Source organism: Vespa mandarinia, chromosome 1 (assembly GCF_050613455.1).
Source record: "Vespa mandarinia isolate Hongniang chromosome 1, ASM5061345v1, whole genome shotgun sequence".
Lineage (NCBI taxonomy): Eukaryota > Metazoa > Arthropoda > Insecta > Hymenoptera > Vespidae > Vespa > Vespa mandarinia.
The window spans coordinates 7,150,579-7,167,500 of NC_140810.1; the positions used below are offsets into that span (position 1 = coordinate 7,150,579).

General features: G+C 35.4%; 1 protein-coding gene across 8 annotated transcripts in view; it reads left to right on the forward strand.

The window, feature by feature from the left end:
- Positions 1 to 975: 975 nt before the first annotated feature.
- Positions 976 to 16,922, forward strand: part of LOC118446957 (FH1/FH2 domain-containing protein 3-like) — an 80,174-nt gene continuing 64,227 nt past the window's right edge. For 3 of the 8 annotated variants that reach the window (XM_085661358.1, XM_085661359.1, XM_085661363.1), the window contains exons 1-9: positions 1,008 to 1,483; positions 8,507 to 8,735; positions 9,164 to 9,613; positions 9,818 to 11,168; positions 11,390 to 12,837; positions 12,905 to 13,476; positions 13,898 to 14,114; positions 16,008 to 16,107; positions 16,204 to 16,252. In XM_085661358.1, coding sequence (XP_085517484.1) covers positions 1,463 to 1,483; positions 8,507 to 8,735; positions 9,164 to 9,613; positions 9,818 to 11,168; positions 11,390 to 12,837; positions 12,905 to 13,476; positions 13,898 to 14,114; positions 16,008 to 16,107; positions 16,204 to 16,252 — 4,437 coding nt within the window. In that variant the 5' untranslated portion in view covers positions 1,008 to 1,462. Of the gene's footprint in view, positions 1,484 to 8,506; positions 8,736 to 9,163; positions 9,614 to 9,817; positions 11,169 to 11,389; positions 12,838 to 12,904; positions 13,477 to 13,897; positions 14,115 to 16,007; positions 16,108 to 16,203; positions 16,253 to 16,922 lie in introns of all 8 variants that reach the window. The other 5 variants (XM_085661391.1, XM_085661387.1, XM_085661377.1 and 2 more) reach the window with 5 other exon arrangements.

A 16,922-nucleotide genomic window follows, 5' to 3' on the forward strand; every position in this document is an offset into this window, starting at 1 on the left:
TTCTAAAGACGAGGACATCGAAATTTAAAATAGAAAACTACCGCGTCAATTTTAACGAAGAAAGAAGGAAAAAAAACGAGCTTTCTCGTAAAATCTTATATGCAACGTGTTCCACATTCGGAATTTCTAAAACTTGCAAATTTCAATTCTTCTTTATCTTCTTCTAGAGATCTTAGGAAAGAAGAAAAAAATAGAAAATGAAAAAAAAAGAATGAAAAAGGAACGCTCAAAGAATTTCAAGTTCTCAAGAAAATTAAGTTCTCTCTCTCTCTCTCTCTTTCTTTCTCTCTTTTAAAATCAGAGATGTAGTTTTTCTAAACGAATTACGCGGAAAAAGTTATTCTCCAGTATATTTCCTCATTTCTTTCTTTTCTTGCTTAGAGTAAAATTATGCGGGAAACATAAGTACTTAATATAAATGTCTTTGGAATAAGAGAGGGTAGCTGGTCTTGTTTCAACGTTATAGAGTTTAAAAGAGCGTAACATTATAAAGGTTCTTGAGGATATTAGCAACGACATGAAAAGAGATGGAACAATTGGGATCGGGCTAAGTAAAGAAAGAAAGAAAGAAAAAGAGAGAGAGAGAGAGAGAGAGAGAGAGAAAGACAGAAAGAGAGAAAGAGAGACAGAGAGCGAGACTGAGAGAGAGAGAGAGAGAGAGAGAGAGAGAAAAAGAGAGAGAGAGAGAAAAAGAAAGAGAGAAAATTTCCGATTTCCGCTGTCGGAAGGTTCATGGAGAGTTCGAAGTTTTACTCGAGTAAACGAGAAGGGAGAGGATACAAGAAGCTATTCTTAAAATAGGGCTCGAGTCGGCAGGGTGGAGAAGAGAAGAGAAGAGAAGAGAAGAGAAGAGAAGAGAAGAGAAGAGAAGAGAAGAGAAGAGAAGAGAAGAGAAGAGAAGAGAAGAGACGAGACGAGAAGAGTAAAGAAAAGAAAAGAAGAGAAGAGGAGGGAAGACGACGTGCCTCGCGGGTCGCCGGTTCTTCGGGGTCCGAGCTTCGTCCGAAACGAAGCGCCTTCGTAGCGGCGCTCTTCATTCTCATCGGAGCCTCATTTACGAACCGTTCGAACTTGAATCGGTTCGTCTTACGTGGTGTCGAGGCTCCGACAATTTCTAACCCTTTCTTCCTTTCATATATATATTCTCATTCTCCCTCTTATTATCCCCTTTTTTTCTCGATTCTTTTCTCGACAATTTTTTCTCGAATTTACGAAAGCTTAGGAAAGTTCGCGCCGGTGATAATGTGTTACTGGTGGTGATAGTTATTTTGGTGGTGGTAGTGTATATGAGGATAATGTCAATGATATTCCATTGGTGATGGTGGTTTTAATAATAGTGTTTCATGCATGTAACACTATTGGTGCTGATTCTACGTTGCACAGCAAATACGAATCTACTTCGAAGAAAATTTATCCCGTTTTCTACCAATCTTTTCAAATTCATTCATTTTGAAGAAGGATCATGGCATCTTATAGGAGCTATGTAAGTTCTTTCAGACATAGGACACCACTTTTCACGATATTATCAAATCGGTAAGTTCTCTTTCTTATCATTGATAAGTAAGAAGAATAAGAGAGTCGAAGTACGTATTCGTTTGTTATTATAAAACATAGATAAATAAATAAATAAATAAATAAATAAATAAATAAATAAATAAATAAATAAATAAATAAATAAATAAATAAATAAATAAATAAATAAATAAATAAATAAATAAATAAATATATATATATGTATGTATGATGGATTTCATCTAAACATACTGGTTATATCATCGCGAGTTATTTCGTTGATTCTCTATAAGACAAGCTTTGAGCTTTCTGTGAGATCTCGTGCTTATGGATGGACGCGGAGATGAGCTCAATGTTGGCTGGCTGGGTAACTGGATGGCTGGCTGGATGAATGACTGACTGACTGTTGGTCGCCAAAGGGTAACGAGATGCAAATATTTGTCGAAGAATATGCAATGTCGCTGGAGTTCGGTGCAGAAATGTTGGGCGTGACCTGGCTACGAAGAAAGAGAGAGAAAGAGATTTGTGAACTAAAAGCCGACGTGTCGGTGATGGCGCGGCTAGCAAAATTAGCCGGGTCTTTCCCAGACGACGTCTGCTTGCTGGCCATGCATATGTGTATATGTATATCGATACTTAAACATGTGCGTCTTTCTTTGTATATAACACACACACACACACACACACACATATATATATATATATATATATACATAATATTGTGTATAATATATATGTCTAAGATAGGTACGTCAGTATAAAGCTTTTTTTGGCGCACAATACAATATTTGAAATATAGACGTTTCGTTATTGGTATCGAAGATGGCTCGAGTACATCAAAGTTCAACTCGAAGGAGATACAGACTTCCAGAGTCAGACCGAGCGTATAAACTCTTGTAGGTCAGGTGCGCAGTTATTAAAAATAATTTCTTTCGATTAAAGTAAATAAGATAATTCGTTTTTTTTTTCTTTTTATTATTATCTAACAATTATTCTTTCTAATTGAAAGTTTAAATTGCTGAACTGGATGGATTGATCATTATGGTTATTTACAACGGGAGTCATTAAGTTAAGAATATTTTATAAGAAAAAATAAACGATTATAAAAGAGAAAGTGAAAATTTTGAATGAACAAAAAATCGTTTATTTATTTAATAATAATTTTTCATTGAGAGATAAAATGTATTGATATAAAAGTTGAAGCAGATTGAATACGATTAAATGTCGTATAGCCATTATAAAGTATCCTGGCTATACGAACAATGAGTGGAAGGAGGAGTCGAGAGGAAGAAGATTTAACGGCTCTTTTGAATATTTCACGCGACAAGTCTTCAGAACGGCAAAACATTGCGCGGATCGCTTTAATTGAGCATCCCTTGCATTTTCATCAGCATCTCTCTCTCTCTCTCTCTCTCTTTATGGTTTAATCTTTCTTCTTCGTTTCTTTATCTATCTTAATGCATACATAATGCATTCGTTTCTAATAATGTAGCTTTTTATCCGAAATTTATTAATTATTTAACAAAGGATAAAAATATTTCTACTTTTTGATTTTACATTTTTTCTTTTATTGACTTTTTCATATACGAGATATTTTATCATAATCAATCTACATATTTTATCAAAATTCTGAGTAGTATAAATCGATAATTATTTAATTAATGTTTGAATAATTAAAGTGTGCATTATCATATCTACTATATTTATTATTATTATTATTATTATTATTATTATTATTATTATTATTATTATTATTATTATTATTATTATTATTATTACTATTATTATTATTATTATTATTATTATCATTAAATATACCAAACGAATTTGTACTTGTCATTTTCTTGATTTTTTGTAATTAATTAACTTTATTCTAGTTTACCCTTTGTACATGTGTACATATAAATATATATAATATAAAGGTGAGTGCTGGAGCGTATAGAAGAAAGAAGACGAGAACCACGAGACATGGTTATATTTAAACGTGCTCGTACGTGAATATATTTTTCTTTCTTCTTTCACTTTCTTGTGAAAGAAGAAAAGTTTGTGAATTTTATACTTGGATGAGTTGTTATAAAGGGTGTCATATCGTAATCGACAATACAGAAGGCAACGATTCTTTATTTACTTAATTCGATATTATATAGAAGCTTTATAAAAAATAGTTTTTCCGTCTAAAAATTTGTTTGTTTGTTTGTTTTTTCTTCAATAATTACCTTTAGGTAGCATAATTTTGTAGATAAAGAGAATTAACGATGCATCAAAGTTGCATCTCTCTCTCTCTCTCTCTCTCTCTCTCTCTCTCTCTCTCTCTTTCTTTACCTCTATATTTCCACATTTTTTTTCAGTAAATGTACATGCATATACATATATTCTCGTAATAGAGCGAGAGAATATTTTTATGGGAAAATACGGTACGAGAGAGTTGGCAACGGTGTTCTACCTTCGTGAATATAAAAATAATGGATACGCTAGTGACGCAAAAGAGAAAAGACAAATAGTCGTTACACAACTGAGAAAAATCGTCAAAATGGTGTTAGACATCGATCGATATCGCGAATAAAAATGAAGTTTTGATCGGAATAGATTATAAAAGTATTTTTTTTGATGATGGAGTGGTTAATGTGTTAATCGCTAAATAAAATTAAAAAACTCGCAAGAGAAAAAAGTTACGATCATTGGTATCCTCTGTCCGAGTTGATGTTACGATGGTGTAGAGACTTGTTTCTATCAGGTAAAGAAAATAACGACGTGCGATTTATTGGCTCGAGACGCTATTGAAAAGTTTATCCGTTTCCGATATTGGTATACCATGAAACTTCGTCTCAAGCTTCTAGCAACTTATACGGAAGCGAAAGAAAAAGAAAAAAAAGTTTTCCAATTACGCGACAAAGCCATCGCTGTTTTCTCACCGAAACGTTTACTTTCTGCTATTTTTTTTATTACGAGTTTCCTTTTTTTATCCATTCGATTATTTCTTTTTTTAATTCTCTTCGTATTGACTTGGAATAACTGAGTTAGACGTTAACGTTCGACAAAGCGATCGAGGTTTGTTCGTCCACAAGAGAAAGGAGTTAATTAGAAGTTCTCTCGTCAATCAAACTTGAAATTCATTTCTAATAGTAATTAATGCAAAAGTAGTCGATTGCGAAATTCGAAAGATAAACATTTATAACGCTTTAGTATTTTATATAAAGTATTATTATTCGGATAAAAAAGAAAAACAACAACAATAACAATAACGATTTTGTCATGAAAATCGAACTGTTAAATCAAAAGATAAGTCCGAAGGTCGAAAAGAAATGACCAGTTCGAGAGAACGCAGAGATTTTCCCTAAACGTTTGTCTCGTTCCTTTCGCTCATATGTAGCCGTAGCTGGAGCAGAACGTTGTAGAAGAGTAAAAGTTACGGTTCGTTACCTTTGATGAAACGTTAGCGGGTCGGTGGAGGTCGGTGACCGGAGCACATTGCAATTGCAAGATAGAGATAGAAAAAGATATATACGCATATGCGCACTCATGGAGAAATGTTAAAGATATCGCCTTTTTATTTTCATATTTTCATATCAAACATTTCAAATACGAGAACGAGATTTTCGGTCTGTTTGCGGAGCATCGACCGTAAAGAAAATGCCATCATCTATGGATACTGTGTTGAACCGATTCAACGATATTCGGAACAGAGCGAATAACAGTCGAGACGTTTACAACAACGTAACGATCACATGTTATTTCTGCCAAGAAATAGCAATAACATACATATGGATCTATACATACACTGAGTATAGTGTATATATACAATGAAATCCAAACAAAAAGTGTCCATCAGAATTATTATGAAATCTAGTAATTTTTTTCGAAAAACGCCACGACAGATACATTTTTCCGAAGAGGACATTTGACACTGTCATAAATTTATCCATTTTAGTCTAGCCCTCTAAAAGTAATAATACCCCCTCATAAATCTTAAATAATAAATAGGGATCGAGTGGAATATCGTTTTAAAGATCTTTTAATTCTCTTTACATTAGTAATATATTTTTTAATTTTGAATCAGTATTTTCCGAATCTGACAGTATTCTTCAACAGTGCGCTGCCAAACTTTTCCTATTGAAATCGATTGTATTTTAAATTTTAAATATCACCACAATCGAGATTCGAGAAAAAAATGTTTAAATGTGAATGATTGGAAAAATGCCGTTTTGGAGTTCCTTAGTATAAAATAACTCCATCGAGTTAAGAAAACACTTCTTCCGATATATTTTCATCATTTTTACTGATTTCTACGATCAATGAATAAATGTATGTAGTTCTTAAGTAAATCAAGATACAAATTTTCCATCAAATTATTTGATAAAAGAAATAGATCAATAATTTTGTTATCCGAAATATCAGCCGTTTTGCATTCATCGGATTATACCAGATATTATTTGACGTAACACTTAGCGAGAACTTTATTATTGCATAGAAGTAGGCGGTATATATTTTGAATATTTAATAAAATAAAAGTTGTTTTCAAAACTGAGTTTGCGTTTTATTGTATCTGAAACTTCGGAACGCATTTTTTCGAAAAATATTGACTCAAAATTTAAAAAAGTAACATTTTTGTAAAGAGAATTAAATAAAAATAATGAAATGTTATGCCATTTAATCTCTGTTGTTATTTAAAATTTTTGAAGATGCATCAAAGTTATACCTCTTAGGAGATTAACTCAAAGTAGGTAACTTTATGATGAGAACCTGTCCAACTCGTAAACAAAATTGACCTGTCTTGGTGTTTCTTGGAAAAATTGCTAGATTTCATAATAATCTTCATGGATACTTTTCGTTGAGACACACTATACATAAATATATATACATATACATATACATACGTACATACATAGATATACACACACACACACGTATGCATATACATGCGTAGATATGTTGTGCACGAATTATCTTTCTCGTGCTAGCATGTCAGCTGGCATTGAATCATAAATTATAATGATGCGACGAGTCGACGAAGGTTAAATCAGGTTGACACGCTTCAATTAGTCGATTTTTTCTTTCGAGTCGATGTTACGGAACGACGCGCTCGCCCACGTCTTTCCGATCATCGAGATTTTAATCTATATATATATATGTAAGGAAGATAAATATATATGCAAATATATGTGTACATATAGAATAAGTCTTCAATTTACTGGGATTCGAGTTACGCGGTTTGCGGTAGTTCGACTTAAATGAAGTTTTCTTTTCATAAGTGGAACCTGTTTAGCTTTAATTAACCTTGGGAATGAACATCTGTGTAGTTGTATATATAATATATATCTTGGAAATATTAGGAGTTTAAGTATTATTTGGCTTGAACGAGTTTCACGGAAATTTTCAAAATGAATTAATTATATGATTAATTGTAAAGAAGGTTGTTAGCAAGGTTTGCTTTTTTTTCTAATTATATCATGAAAAATAAAATTGTTTATTTATATAGTTGATTAGTTGACAAGTTTATGATAAGCCATCTTTATTGTGGATAGAAAGAATCAAGAAATATTCGTCGACGAAACTACTTTTAATCTGGTAAGGTTATTGAGAGCTTTTTGATATATAATATCTAGAAAATAATGGTCTGGATAAAGTATGTCATTTTTTAAAAATAGTTTCAATGTATTTCGATTCATCACGTTCTGCTGTACTCTAAATCGAATACAAGGAGCCGAACTAGCTTTCGCTCACATCTAACGACTGTCAAATACGTCTAATCCCGTGACGTCGTATTTTCGCGCTATGGCTAATCGGAGAGGAAGAGCGCGGAGTGGAAATAAAGATCGTTGAACACCGAGAATAGATCTTACTGCATGCCCGAGCGGTTGCTAGAAGGCGGAGGTCTTGTCGTCCAGGAAATCTTTGCGCTCGACGAAAAAAGAATCGGAGCTATTCGTAACTATCGATCGTGCAAACTATTGTATGTCACTTTCGTTACTTACATCTTAACCGCTACGATATGGTTGGGATGTTGATAGGTTCATTAAAGTATACCAAGAAGTATTTTTTATAGCGATAGTAAAAATCATTTGAGTGTATTTGTTCGCTTTTGTATTCGTGATAAAAAATTAAGCTTTCTCAATTAGGTCAATCTTATAATTATTGATAGAATCTTTCTGATGAGTATAAACATTTATTCTTCTGTTTCAACTTTCGATTTTTAAGTTTCTTCGACATTTTACAAATGTCCTAAGTTTTTATAGAAAGTTCCCATAGAATCAGTCGTTATATTAGTTTGTAAGAGAGAGAGAGAGAGAGAGAGAGAGAGAGAGAGAGAGAGAGAGAGAAAGAGAGAGAAAGAGAGAGAGGTTATTACTCCCAGCTGGGTCGGGCCTTCTATTTCGAGCATGAGGCAGCTCGCCAAACTTATGTTAATTATAAGAATTATTGTTATCCCCACAGGCTATACGGAAAAAGTCTTATGCTCTTTTACTTGCCGTTTGTATGGATAATAGTTCATTTCTTTTCTTTTTATGCAATTTAAAGATAATTGCTCATAAGTGATATAGCAAAATGTTATTTATTATCTTCTGTAACAAATTAAAAATCTTTCTTCATAAAAATTACGTAGCATGAGTATGAAGAAATGTCAAAATTATTTCATGCCATTCTATCCTTTTATCAAATATATTTTTTAACTCTAATATAGAATTTACTTACAAATATAATATAGAAATTATTTACAAATTCTTAAATTTCATTCTGTCAATCAAGATATTTCCGTACACGATTAATTTGCTATTATTATATAAAGAGTATAGGTTTAAAAACAAGAGTTGTAATTTTCTTCGATTATCATCAATATCCTGGAACGCCCCCACATATCATCGTGATCTCGTTGGTCGATTTAAATGGCAATCCCGTAGCAACTCGCGTGCGAGAGGGCGTGGAACGCTTGATATGCTTTATTACAAGTCCGACTTGCGATGAAGCTCGAGGTAACACGCTCGATTTGATTTTTCAGGGTGACACTAGCGCTTACAGGAGTAATAGAAGTGGACTTGGCGTTGGTACGGGTACTTTTAGTAGAAATGCATCGAGCGGAAGCACTTTAGCAACTTGCAGGACGACCTACACTGGTATAGCTTCCAATACTATTCGAGATAGTACAAAAGATGGAACAGTTTCTGGATATGGAAGCTCTTTCTTGAAGAAGGACAAAGGCGAGAAGAAAGGCACATTGAAATATTCGTGTGAGTAATGTAAAGTAAAGGTGGGCAACTTCTCTATGGCGGGCCGCACGGACCCTACCATTAATCAATCCGTCCCTCTACTACTTAAGTTCACTAACCACCACTTCAACCGACTATCTATAAATAGACAGAAACAAAAGTCATGTTGCTCATGAGGCACGGCGGTGTCAAATAGTTGGGTGGGGTTATCTTCTCCCACCTTACTGAAACAAACAAAGTAGGGGTATGGATCTCATGTTCCACTTCTGACGAAAAGTACAAGATAATCGCTTTTCTTTCTACTTGTTATTTTTATATTATTTTATGTTACTTTTGTGATTTTATTTTTTCTTTTCTAATGATTTTATATGTCTTTTATTTGAAGCATAATTTAATTATTGCTAACTATAATCAATATAATTGAGAAGATATTCATCACGTGTTCGCAGGTAGCAAAGAGATAGAAAAGAATAGATTACATTTGGAAAAAGTAGAAGATATTAGATCAAAAAGTCCGTTATCTGATAGTAGATCACTACTCCTTGAAAAGTACTCCTATTCGAACAGTAAGAATGTCGAAAGGCCATGTTCCGTCTTGGATAAATACAATCGTAGATCTTCCCGAGAAAAGGGCAAAGAATCGGAAGGAATATCGCGATACAATTCCAGCACGTATCCTGGCTCTGGATTAAGTAGGAACTATAGTAATAGCAGTACGGAAGGAAGAGGCGATAGGAAGGAGAGAAGCGAGCATCCACCCGTTTCCTACAGAACTCTACGAACGAATTCAGGAAGAACGTCTCGAGAAACGAGTCCAGATGTTAGCGTTGGAAAAGGAAATTCTTTTCGAGTTTATTCAAGACCACCATCGTCTTATTCTCGTGCTGGATCCAGCGGGAGTAAGTGATTGATATATTCGACATAATTTTTCAGATCTATTTCTTTAAAGTTCAAGTCAAATCTACTTCAAAGATGGATATGAGAGTCTCAAGGAAAACTTCTGATTATTCGTCGTTTAATTACAAAAAAAAAAAAAAAATAAGAAAAAAAATAAACATTTAATCACATTATTTTATTAATATTGTATTATATTATATTCGTAGGTACATCGACAGAATACAGTTCGACTCCGATCTCTTCGAAATTCAATTTGACGACGAGCTCTCGATTTTCGTTGCCTTCTAGAAGCAACGAACGAATACCGACAGCCATTAGCTACTCTGGATCGGACAGATATCGAACTTCCAGTAGCAATAGCAAAGAATTTTCTACTTCGGCGAAGGCAAAGGTTGAAGGGTGTTCGAAAGGAGATGTCAAATCCGAGGAAGATTTGCAGGATGAAACGTGTAGAAATTGGAAAGATTGTGAGACTGAGAACAGACTCGAAGAGTTGGAAAGTAGCTGCGTTGCGATGATAAGTAGAGGTACTTCGCCAACACCACCTGCTTCGTCAAGTTTCATACGAAACAGAAGAGCAGATATGGGAACGACCGTGCAAAAAGAAAGGACAAGATGTCGAAGGAAGGTTGAAAAGAAAAATCAAGAAGTTCAATGCGATCGTAACGAAGAAGCACCGAGATTTTCAAGGTTTGGTGGAAGTGGCAGAGTTCCAGGAGCTGGTTGGTCATCTTATCTTGACAAATTTTCATCGACAACTTCGACGTCGTCTGGAAACACCACGGTTTACTCTTCGAGAAATTTCAACGCGGCAACTGCCAGCAGTGGTGCTTCGGGAAACTGCAAGAGGATCGGCGGCTTTGCATTCTCGAGAGCTAACGAGAATTCCACGACTTCCCGAAACGATCAAGCTTCCAAAGTATCTTCGACGTGTAGTCAAGAACTTGATAATAATCACCATAATAGAGAACAGAATAGAGAAGCCGTTACGAAGCAAGATGTACTCGCTTTCTCGAGAAACAACAATGAAACTTCTTTACAAACTGTTAATGTCGAAACCATTTCGAGGGTATCGCCAAGCTTCAACGAGGAGGTTGATATTGTTATTAAAGATCAGAAGGATGAAAATAAATGTGTCGATAGAGATCAAATTGGCGAGAGGAAGGAGGAGGCGAAGGCCGATCGTCTGCCGAGTCCAAGAACGACGTTCCATTCCATCGATGTTACTGATAATTCGCGAGTCAAGCGTTCTCCTGATTATTCGAAGAATAGTAGAACTAGTAGTACGTCTAAGAGCGAGGAGATCGAAGAAAAAAGTCCATCTTTGCAACGGTTAAATGGAGCCTTTCACAAAAGCGACAGAAAACTTTCGAGGACACCTTCGAAGACGGAATGTTCGAAACCCATCCAAGCTGTTCCACGAGAAAGAAGAGATTCCACTCCTAAATCAGAAAATAGTCTATCCTTGAGAAATACGGATTCTTCGAAGCTGTTCGATGCTCATCCTCAGGAACAGAAGCATGAGACCCAGCAGTCTAAGAAGGAATCTCTTTCAAGGTACTTATCGACTTGGAAGAAAAGTCAAACCTTTTTTCTCATTTTTAGATACCTTTATCCCTTAAAGTCCACGTATTTTTTAAATAAATAAATAAATAAATAAAAAATATATAAATAATAAGGATATATCCTTAAGAAAAATTTTCTTAATTTTTATTTCAACATCCAGAATAAAATCAATTTAATAGTCATCTTATATATTACACACTTTCGATCGATAGCTCCTCTCAAAGCCGCTCCACGACGCCACAGTCTCATAGTGGTTCGACGAAAAGCGTGCCTCGACAGATGAGGCGAGCAGACTTTTCTGAAGGATCAGCCGTGAGTTTGCCAACTGGCAGATCTAAGTCATCGTCGGCCGGCTCGATGACGAGTCAGGGATCAAAAATAAAGACACCAACGCCATCATCATCTTCCAGCTCTCGATCGCAGTCGCAATCCGTCGCCAAATTATCTACTGCTGGCGGATGTTCCGGCACATCGTCAGTGAACTCACGACGAGGGAGTTCTCCGGACGCACGAGGGAAACCACCTGTGCCAAAGAATGAAAGTAGCGAACGTGTTGGTTCTAAAAGTGTCATAACTGGTAAATACATTAACAAGGATTTCAGGAAGTCGAGCTTGAACATGGAGAATGGTGATCCTTCACGTTCCAAATACGAGAGAATGAAAAAGCAAAGAAGTATGTCTATTAGTTCACAAGATTCTGAATCAAATTTGGAGGGAATTCGACAATTGATGGCACCTTTGTCTTCATCGGTATCTCTGAAATCGATGGGATCGAAAACAAAAATACCTTCGAGCGGATCGAAAACATCCTCATCGTCTTCATCTTCCTCGTCGTCTTCACTTCGAAGAAACGACTCGAGCAACTCGCCTAAGCACGAGACATCGAGAAACGATACGAAATTAGTCTCCTCTTTGTCCGGCGAGAGGAATCTTCCGAGATCGGAAAAATCTGAATCAACCGACAGCAGTGATTCCAATTCTTCGAGTTCTTCGAGTAGCGAAGAAGATATGGAGGATCGACAACAAATTGTTGCTGGTAGGCGATGGATAGGACGAAAAGATTCGAAATGGCTGATTTGCGAGAAGAAAGTTGAAAAGATGAGTGCTGGATCATCGAGGACGAGCGTACCAGCATCCTCGGCTGACGAAAACTCTCTAAGTGTAGAGAAACCACCCAGACCACCGTCCAGTCCAAGATCAAGTCCCAGATCGAGTCCTAGGCCTAGTTCAAGATCGAGTCCTAGATCAAAAAGCGATCGTTCGGGAAAAACAGACGAAGCGAAATCCTTCCTGATGAGAGCTTTGGCGCCAGTGACGAATCTCTTTAAAAGCAAACATCACGATTCCACTTGTGAATCCGTAAAGTCAGGTGGTTGGCCCAATTCCAACGAAGAGAATCCCGATATGACGAAAAAGTCTACGTCCTTCTCAAAATCCGTTACGCAAGGTTCATCGAAATCTCTTAGTTTCTCACACTCTGAGAGGATTTCCGATAAGGATCGCGATTCTAAGACTAGAATCGAACGTCAATTGTCTGGCGAAAGACCTTGGTGGTTGGATCCAAATTCTGATAATGCGCCCGAGGGTGTTGAAAGGTTCAACGGATATAACGATGATATTAGCCAGGAAACTACTATCAGCACAGTTCTACCTGACGATGGTAAGTTTACAAATTAATATCTCGTTCAAAGGAATTAACGTCGAGAAACAAATATTTCTAATTTTAGGAAAATTCAAGCCAAGAGTATGGCATCAGGAGTCTGGAGAAAGAGCTTGGTGGTTAGAAGAGAACGATACTACTTCTGAAAATGGAAAAAAAGAAACGAGCCTGTCATCCAATCGGTCGAAAAAAAGTTCGAGTCGTAATAACAGTAAATCGAAAGATCGTCCAAGGTGCATCGGACATCAACGATCTGGTGAGAGAGCCTGGTGGATGAGCGACGATCCAGAAAGTGTCCCGGAGGGTATTGAAGTGATCGTCGTGCCATCTACCTGTGAAGCTAGTAGTTTTGAGAAGTTCGAGGTTGATCGTAAGAGTTCAAAGAAAATCAAACATATTGAGTCTGGTGAAAGAGCTTGGTGGATGGACAGCAGCTCAAACGTTCCCGAAGGAGTCATCAAGATCCCGGTTGAAACTTCCAACGGTACTTCGGACTCTTCCGAGTCTTTCGAAAGAATAGACATCGGTGTTGACCCCGAGCCTGAAACATACACCCGGAGAAGCCTCTCTAAATTCCCTATCGAGTTTCCACCGCCACCGAGCTACGAACCGTTGGGAGATCGAGCTAGTCCCGAAGGGGTAAGACGATCCCGTTTCATTCTTCTCTCTTTCTCTCGAGGCATTTAACTATGGTTTTAGTCGACTTTTCGTAGAGAGAAAATGATACCATATTTTTTAAAAAATAAACATGAGACAAAGTTTTTGAAAAGTAAACACGAGAGGATAATTTTCTCTTATAGATCATCGATCGATAAATCATTAACAAATTAAATATAAACATTTTTGAAATACATCCTTTTATTTAAATATATTAATACTACTGCACTTTTGAAAATAGAATATAAATGTCAATCAAAAGAAAATAGAGTTTAATGAAAAGAAAAGCTTGACTAAGAAATAGAAAGAAAATGAGACTATTTTATCATGCTCATGATTAGGGCGATGATAGGCCAGGATATTTCTACTATCTTTTAGCGATCTCTGGAAATTCGATTTACAGATAGAAAATCCACCAGCTCCACCGGATAACTATCACGGAAGGATTTCACCTTACGACAATGTTCGATCACCTTCTCGTAGATCGTCGTCTAGGAAACATTTCTTCATTGGAGAGTATATGAACATCGATGATCTTTTAGATACAACGACGACGACGACGAATCAACGAAATAGTCCAGTTTTGTGTCGTTCTCGTAGACAGGATAGACTCGAAGAGGGTAAGTTGAGAAGGGGTTTCAGAAGAAAAGAGTTTATAAGGATTAAGTCGCTCCACCGAATACGATCGACCCTAATATTTTGCAATCGGATCAATTTCTAACTCGATCGATAAGAGAGAAGAATCACCATGTAAAACGAGGGAGAAAATCGACGTAGTCGTTTCTTCTCTGGCTCGTTTATTTTCCCACGTACAAAACCGCTGAAGCGAATGGCCAGTCGATTGCCAGCTGTTCACTTTATTGATCTTATATTCCCTTTCATTTTGTCAGAGTGATTGAAAAATGTTCTTGAAAATGTTTCGACGTTCTTTCTCTCCAATTCTTTCTTTTCAGTTTGAAAATGTAGACGTACGAAAAAAAATGAATTTTCTGAATATATCGGGATTCTGGATGAATCAGGATCTTCATATATCGCATGTGGTACTTTAACCAACTAATTGTAAGCTACTCAAGAATCCAAATTTCCATATTTTCGTGGTCTTTTAGAATGTCTACAATCACGTCAATCCTGATACTTGAGCTGTTCACAATTTTTACAACAGACAAACATATAAATTCAATACTAATGGGCTAGATGGCGTTTATACTTCACTTTTGAAATTGTCGATATATGAAAAAAAAAAAAAATGAATTTTGTTGATAGGTCGGGATTCGAATCCCAAGTGTTAGCATGTCGTGTGGGTTGCTTTAACCAACTTTTCTTTCTTCTTTTTAAACATCTTTATATCTGCATATAAAATACAAAAGAGATACATGAGATTTAGTGAAATGTATAAAAGGAATAATAGTATGTATCATGCAGAGTTTTATTACAATCTAATGGATTAGGTGTTCACAGGATAATACTATCTTGGTTCTAAAGTTGCACTTAATGTTACCGTTTTTATAAAGTTGAAATTTGAACCGTCTAGACATTTACAATCTTATGTATATAGAAAAAGGTAGAAATTAATTTCTTTCTTTTAATATAATCAGTTTCTAATTTTTGAAATATTATAGAGATAATATAGATTTAGAGATTTAAATTCGATGTATACAATTTTTTGTTGCATAACATATTCCATGAAATTTTTACATTAGATATGATATGAATTCCTTCTTCATTAATTTAAAGAAAGTTCATCTATCCAGATTTTATTGAAAACCTTCCTAATATCTATAAAATATGCTCCTATATAGTTATTTGCGTACCTAGCCTTACATTATGTCCGAAATAAATTTCGTTAACGCATGGATGGTCAAATGTTTGTGAAATCAAATTGGATCTCTGTATATTATGTAATAGGTATCACAGTGATGTATTATTACATTGTTGATTGTGGTTTCCAATATCTTACTTATGCTAGGTAGGAAATTTATCGGTTTATCCTGGATGGTTATTAGTTTCGTGGTTTTCCAAACTTCGAGGAAGTACGTTAAGTTTAAGTAATTAAAATTAAATATTATCGTGTAGTAGTAGATGTATAGATTTGGTAAATATTTTAAAGCTATATTTAATGTTTCATTAAAACCGGAAGATTTTTTGTTGTTCAATTTTTAAAATATGTTTCTTAGCTTATAATAAGATGTGAAATAATTCGACGGACCTGTATTTTCATTAAGGCTAACAATTGTATTCTTACGATTAAAAACGTTTACAGTTCTGTCGTTTTGTAAGTCTTGTATAATTTTTTCGGATAGATCGACTATTTTGTGTTTGATGATGTTTATTTGATGTTTTTTATGTCTAAATCTACTCTTTGAAAAATGCTCTAGTTATTTTTTAGAATTATAATATCCTATGGTTTATCCAATTAAGTTATTTAAGAATATATAAAGTAGTTACAAAAAATATCTATTCTTGACACATCAGCGTATTTCGTTTTGTATGATCTAACAATGATATTTTTACAGAATCCACCGAGGATACTTCCGAATGTGAAGAAATAGATGCAACGCAAGTGATCATTCACGATAGCACACCGAAAACTCCAGTGATACAGCGAAGAAATAGGTAGGATTTAGGATAAATATTTATCATAAATATCTGTATCATCATTTATATATTAGAAATTTTAAATTTCTTCATTTTTATCATTGTTTTTTTCAGAGAACAGGAGCCCTTTCAAGATAGGACACAACCGGACGGATACATACCGGTGAGTCACATAATATTGAATTATTATTCGATAAAATATAAACAATTTGCGTTTTTAACATTCTCGATATAATATGTCTTAAGAAACGTACTTAGGAATATCGCTTCTTCATCATTTTTCCTTTTCTCGTTGTCTGGTACCTAGTTACGTTTGTCTGGCATTCAGCATTGAAGTGCTTTCTGTTGTAGAATCGCACTAGAAGAGTATTGTAGGTGACTGTAGATTGGTATATACGTGCTCGTACGTATGTACTTGAAAAAATCTTACAAACAAAAGCAAGAGTAGAGAAAGAGATGGGGTGAAAGAAGAAAGAAAAAGAAGGAAAGAGATTGAGAAGGAGAAAGAGAAAGAAAAGAGGATAGTGCTTCCACGACATTATTGTTTTTCGCGAGGGATGCGCGAAAGAGACTCTTCTTCTTTCGCCTCAGACTCCTCTTTCTTTTCGTTATACGCGTAAAGTACTAGCGACAAAGAAGACGAAACGGGTTGACGGGAAGAATAGGGAGGATTCCCTTGAGTCACCTCGAGTAGCCGTCTCGATTAAAGAGTCTGCGACGTACTACACAAACTCGATGTCATTGCGTTGTCATGTTCAAAACGACGATGACAAGGGAGAAAGAAAAGTTTAGTGAGACCACGAACACGTAAAAGCGGTATCCCAGTCATGTTT